This window comes from Limulus polyphemus, unplaced genomic scaffold (assembly GCF_000517525.1).
Source record: "Limulus polyphemus unplaced genomic scaffold, Limulus_polyphemus-2.1.2 Scaffold127, whole genome shotgun sequence".
Lineage (NCBI taxonomy): Eukaryota > Metazoa > Arthropoda > Merostomata > Xiphosura > Limulidae > Limulus > Limulus polyphemus.
The window spans coordinates 76,262-83,151 of NW_013665737.1; the positions used below are offsets into that span (position 1 = coordinate 76,262).

Genomic DNA, 6,890 nt, shown 5'->3' on the forward strand with positions numbered 1-6,890 from the left:
GTATAAATTGTCACGCTGGATTTGAATGAGTATAAATTGTCACGTTGGATTTGAATGGAGTATAAACTGTCACGTTGGATTTGAGTGGAGTATAAATTGTCACGCTGGATTTGAATGGAGTATAAATTGTCACGCTGGATTTGAATGGAGTATAAATTGTCACGTTGGATTTGAATGGAGTATAAATTGTCACGTTGGATTTGAATGGAGTATAAATTGTCACGTTGGGCTTGAATGGAGTATAAACTGTCACGCTGGATTTGAATGGAGTATAAACTGTCACTTTGGATTTAAATGGAGTATAAATTGTCACGTTGGATTTGTATGGAGTATAAACTGTCACGTTGGATTTGAATGGAGTATAAACTGTCATGTTGGATTTGAATGGAGTATAAATTGTCACGTCGGATTTGAATGGAGTATAAACTGTCACGCTGGATTTGAATGGAGTATAAATTGTCACGTTGGGCTTGAATGGAGTATAAATTGTCACGTTGGGCTTGAATGGGATATAGACTGTCACGTTAGGTTTGAATGGAGTATAAACTGTCACGTTGGGTTGAATGGAGTATAAACTGTCACGTTGGGTTTGAATGGAGTATAAACCGTCACGTTGGGTTTGAATGGAGTATAAACCGTCACGTTGGGTTTGAATGGAGTATAAACCGTCACGCTGGATTTGAATGGAGCATAAACTGTCACATTGGATTTGAATGGAGTATATATCGTCATGCGTGAGAGGAATTACTGTAAAAAAGAATGAGCTGACTTTTAGAAAACCTGGGTAGAACAGTTCATGCATGGATGGCCCCCATCCACACATACTTACAATCAGATCTACTCGAAAATATTTACTAGCATGTGAGTATGCGATAGGGGGGGGGTACTCTGTTGTGTACGTTTTTAAGTCGAGAAACGGTTATTGTAAAATGTAACGTTATGTAATGTTATTTGGCCTGTCATAGACAGCGTTGAAGAGTGCGGCACGAGAGCTTATCCTGGTGAAACATCTTTGACAGTGCCCTATACTAAACGATCACACCGACACTTTTCAAATACGAGGATAAGTTATATTAACATCATCGCCACTATGACCACTATGAGGATGACGCTGTCATGGACTGTCTATAAACGTTTACAGGTAATGACAAGATGTTAGCAAAAACCGATTAAACATGGTGGAGCAAACGTTACTATATAGTTAGTACTATACATTTGGTATTAAAGGAAATATTACGAAAATAATTTAAACCAATTATGTATTGTTTGTTTCAGAGTAAAAGGATAGAAATTAAACGTATGGATACAACTTGTTTTATAACTGCTGCCAGTATAACACGCGTGGGTGTAGTAATGGTATATGTTAAAACCAACATAAAAGTTAAAGAAATTGAAACTAATGAGACATTAGTAGGAAAATTTTGACGTGTGTATCTAGAAAAAAAGTTATTTATTTATAATAGCGCCCCCCAGTGGCACAGCGGTATGTCTGCGGACTTACAATAGCTATTTATGGATCACAATCTTTACAATATATGGGTTATTGTACGAAATAGAAATAGAATTAAAATAAAATTAAAAATGTAATTTGTGTTGGTGATATAAACATTGATTTGTTAGAGGAAACGACTTGCGTAAGTGATTGTATTGACTTAATAATTGTGTTTGGTTTTGAATGATATGTAAATGAAGTAACTAGTAATGTTTAAATTATGTTAGAAAAATAATTATATGTAGCAATTATAAAAATACCAATAACAGATAGTTACACTATAGCAATAAAAATCAATATTTATGGAAAATCAATCAATGATATAGAAAGAGAAATAGCTTATGAAAAAATCTATTATCAATTTTTAAAATGAAATCTAAATATATGAAATAATAGAATTGATAAAAGTTAAAGATATAATGCATAAAAAAACAAACATATCCCTTCAATAAAATTAATCAAAAACTAAGAAAAACAAAAAATTAATACTCAAATTATTTTTTGAAATATGAAAAGGATATAAAAAAATGGCATTTTGTTAATAGGCTAATTGATAAAAATAAGTAAATAATATTACCTGATGGTGCAGATAGTGCCAGAAAAAATAAGGTAATTAGAAATTTAGTTAATGAATTTAATAAGTATCTTATAAATATAGCAGTATCTTATAAGTATCTTATAAATATAGCAGGAATTATAAAACAACTTGATAATAAACTATGCAAAAGATTTAATATACACAGAAACAGTAATCCCACATTTTTTTATTTTGTACATGTAATATAAATTATAATATAAATAATATAATATAATATAAATTATAATTATTGATCTAAAAATCGGAAAAGTCTATGGAATGATGGAATGTCAGTAACAGTAGTAAAATAGTGGGTAAATTATATCACTGGACAATTGTTATATATATTTATAATCAATACTTGAAACCATCGCTACGTGATGAAACTCCGTAATTACGAAATTGAGGATAACAAGGACAATAATACATTTCACAAAGGTTTCATTTATTACGAAGTAAAGGCATCACCAGGTGCAGATTGGACTAGCGTGTAAACAGGTACATATTTGTTTACAAGTCAATTCGGTCTATGCCTGGTTATATCCTCACTGTACAATAAATGAAATATTTATTAAGCACACACATCGATTATTTAATATATTTATAATTTATCCATTATATTAGGATTTGTTTGTTTGTAATTAAGCACAAAGCTACACAATGGACTATCTGTGCTCTGACCACCACGGGTATCGAAACCCGGATTCTAGCGTTGTAAGTCCGCAGACATACCGCTGTACAACTAGGGGGGATTATATCAGGAACTTTTCTAGAGGAGCTAAAAAAAGCTGTTTTAATTTCAATAGACAAAAAGGTGATAGGTCTATAATTCGTTTAATTATTACTATTACATAGTTATCAACGTTTTCTAACATATTCGAAAAAATAGTGAAAAACAAGTTCACCAGATTTTTAAATAAGCACAATTGTTTCTCTACAAATACGTGTATATCTAGAGAAAATTGGGTTACTGAAAAGGCACTATTAAATTTCACAAAAACGTGTGGGAGTTTAGACATTAATAAAAAAAAACTATTTTTGGAAGGCGTTTGTTACAGTGTCTAATCAAATATTAGATAGAACGTAAATTATAGGGATAAAAGGTATTGCAATAAAACGATTTAAATCTTGTTTATATAAAACAATATAGGTTGTAAGAATAAAAAAATAAGTTTAGTAATGTGATTATAATAAAGTATGGTGTTCTACAGGGTTCTGTACTTGGATCGATTTTTACATTATACATAAATTGTTTATATGATATGAACTTGAATTATAAAATTTTACTGTGTCTACTTATGACACAAGATTAACATACAACTCTGCTAATATAGAATTGAATTATCAGTTAAAAAAATAAGTTGCAACCAACATTATTTTGGTTTTTGAAAATAAATTATGTATTAATATAACAAACAAAAAATACGTATTTTGAATTAAAAAATAAAATTGTTATAAATGAAGATGATTTTAAATTATATATATATATAAGCCACTGTTCGTAACACTGCCTCTGTCGGTCACGCTCGACTCTGTTGGTAACGTTCAAATTGGCTCAGTGAGTTGTCTCAAATAGAAGTATCAAATTCAATCCCTCAGAAACTTTTAAATCAATTATTGTTCCCTGTTTATTTTCAAAGTATATTTTAATAGAATAGCCTCAAGATAAGTGTTTTGCCACAGACCCCAAATATTCCTGCTTAAAACTTATGATTCCCAGTGTACCTATTATGAAATTCGTTTCTACTAGGATAAATAGTTAAGATATAATGATCTTAAGTATGACGTTTTATAATTATTCTGTGAAATTCTTGCTGTGTAAAGTTGAGACTGGTCTTTAATCATTCTAATTGTTATTAATTGAAACTCTTAATGTTTTAAATTTTATCTGGAATATTATATGATAACAGTATTTATAATTTACAAAACAAAAAGTTGAGAGCCTGACCTTTCATGTTCTTCCAAGATAAAGTCTGTAAAATCCAAGTTGATTCTTTCGCCGCTAGGAGCACGAATATTGTAGTAACATTCTAACAGTTTCGTATATGGTTCGGGATAACCAGGACTGGCAATGACGTCACGAGGGTGGCTGGCTTGTAGAAAAATGGTCCTGTTGCAGTCTATCCGTTTGGAGGTTTCAACGTGAACTTTTATACAAAGAAAACATATATTATAATACTATTATTTCTCATGTACAACTTTTAATTTGCTGTCAGAACTACTAGACCTGCTGTTAGAGGTATTATTCAAATGTTCAGTTTTGAAACTGCCGAACACCTATATTCACTTAATACAACATGTGACTTCATGTAGTTAGATTATACTCATAAATGTGGAGCGACAGTGTTATTGGCATGACAATGTGTCTATTAAAATTCGCCCAATAATGTGTAACTGTAGACAAAAATGTACGGCCACAATAAAGTTTTTACAGATACAGCACTGGACATATTATATAGTATTGCCATTTTGCTATCTGCATCACGTACAACACTCTCGTCAGCAGAGTCCCTTTCACCAAGTACGTACTACTCTCGCAACAGGAATGTATCTTTGTGACAGTGGAAGCCTGGATACGATAAAACTGATGAACATGTGTAGAGCATCAAGTTAAACTTTTTTCTGAGCGACCTTGTAAATACTAGACACATGATGGGTGACCAATTGATGATTTGTTATATAGAAGTTTCCTAGCGAGTAGAGCTGTGATGGTACTTGATCCGTAACAGATTCTGTCAACCTTATGATGAAATAAGATGTAACTATCAATGTGCGTAAGGTGATCTCGAATACAAATGTTGCATAAATAGTAATTCCAGAAAGTAGTTTTCGGGAAGGAAGAGGAAGTCGAGCAATGTAGCACATGTCATATGAAACCATTACAACACATGTGAGGCTAGCCATTTTTACCTCAATAGTCAGATGGCAAACAGTAGTGGGACAGTGTTTCAATCACAAAAAGAAAGAAAGATGAAACCATCCCTGTGATATGTAGAGTTGGGTAAGCCCTTTCTGAATCTAAGCGTTGCTGGAAACAGCACTAATCCAGATCACTAACGCTACTTTGCCTTTTATGGGTGAAAGAGTGCACAGTCTCCTTAATGCTAATACCCTTTCTAATCGCATTTCTTACGACTTGCTTTGCCATTTCACACAGTTTTTGTAATTTAGAAGTTTCGGGAAATAAAACCCACCATGTAGCACCTAGTTGAATTTTTCTATTCACAGCATTCTCTGCAAGTATAAATGCCGTTCTCCAAAAAGTACTATTCCAAATCAAGTTCTGTCTTCTGCATGTAATCCTATCTGCATTTACAGCGTGACTTGTTCATGACATGTTCAAGGATATCCACTCTACTTCGCCATCCAATTTTTACTGTTGTTTGAGGAGGTAGGTTATTTTAGAACATGAAAGACAATCCTTACTTTATTGATAATTGTGTTTTGTAAGTTATGATTCATTCTTCAATTGTTTTTGTTGGTTATTCTTGGCCTTTTAAATATTATAATTTGTATTTTATGTGGGTTGAGGATAACTTGCCATTTTTGATACAACTACGCAAGTTTATCTTTTACAAGGCAATATTGGGGAAGAGAGTAAGCGACGAGTTTTTCTTCAAAGTAGACTTGTGTCTACGGTTTGGTCATATCATAGTTATGCTTTCAATAACACCGGATCGCGGTCAACTCAACGAGTACAACATCTAGGTATAACAACAGCTTACCAAAACCACGATATTTTTGCCACCTAAACTGGTAAGTACACTATCCTTTTCTAGAAACGCTAACTCTTTCTCAAACAAGATACACCTAAACTTTCTTAATTCCCCTCAGAGGAGCAATAACTCACGATGTCTTCCCCCTCCCCCACAAATCAAATTCAAATATTACATAAAATATATCGCAAACGCAAGCAGTACCAAACCTACCACTAATTATCACTGTTGAAGCACACAAATGGCCTGAATACGCCTTCAACAGCTCAAAAATCAATTTACTCATACCACGCATGGTAAAAACAATAAATAATAACATAAATGACCAATAAATATAATCAATGAAGAAATATAAGAAAAATCAAATACTCAAGATATCACAACAACACTATAATCTAGGATACTACTTAAGAAGAACAACACACCCATATCACTGATAACAGTAATCTCAAGGATAATACTCCACAAGAATAACACATCAACAGCACTGATAACAGTAACCTCTAGGACAGGGCTTCCCAAACTTTTTAGAATCGCGACCCACTATTCATGACCACAGCTTATGGCGACCCACTCAAATTTACTGGGCAAAAACATATGAAAGAATAAAAAAAATATTATTTATTCATATTCACGTATTTCAATTACATTTAAAAATACTCACGTTATTAATCAATTAGATAGCATTTATAAGTTCTGGAAATGTTATTGAAAATACCGAGGCGTGTGTGAAGGATGTGCTTGTTTCTTGTTACTGTCAAGAATGGCATTGACATCAACATCAATGTGGGTTAGTTTCAGGCGTAAGGAATTTGACAATTGAAGTTTATTTCGGAATTTGTTTTTGATTCCTACCAATGCTGAAAATCCAACTTCACAATGATATGAAGATGAGAAAGGGAGAAGTACCTTCAAAGCTTCAGTGGAAAGGATTGGGTACGGTTTTCGAACAGACACCCAGAACTGTATCCGTTTTCTGCTGTTAACGTTCATTTCGAACGAAGCGTCCTCAGATAAATCAAAAAGTTCTTCCCCAGCTTTTGTCGAAATCCCACTCGTTATGTCAGGCTGAAAGGGGTTCATAATCCATTTTTTCTCTTGGATA

At 32.8% G+C, this 6,890-nt stretch overlaps 1 protein-coding gene across 1 annotated transcript in view; it reads right to left on the minus strand.

Moving 5' to 3' along the window:
• Positions 1-6,890, minus strand: part of LOC111089719 — a 120,962-nt gene that overhangs the window by 38,676 nt on the left and 75,396 nt on the right. The window contains exon 10 of the mRNA XM_022402698.1: positions 4,018-4,216. Coding sequence (XP_022258406.1) covers positions 4,018-4,216 — 199 coding nt within the window. The remainder of the gene's footprint in view (positions 1-4,017; positions 4,217-6,890) is intronic.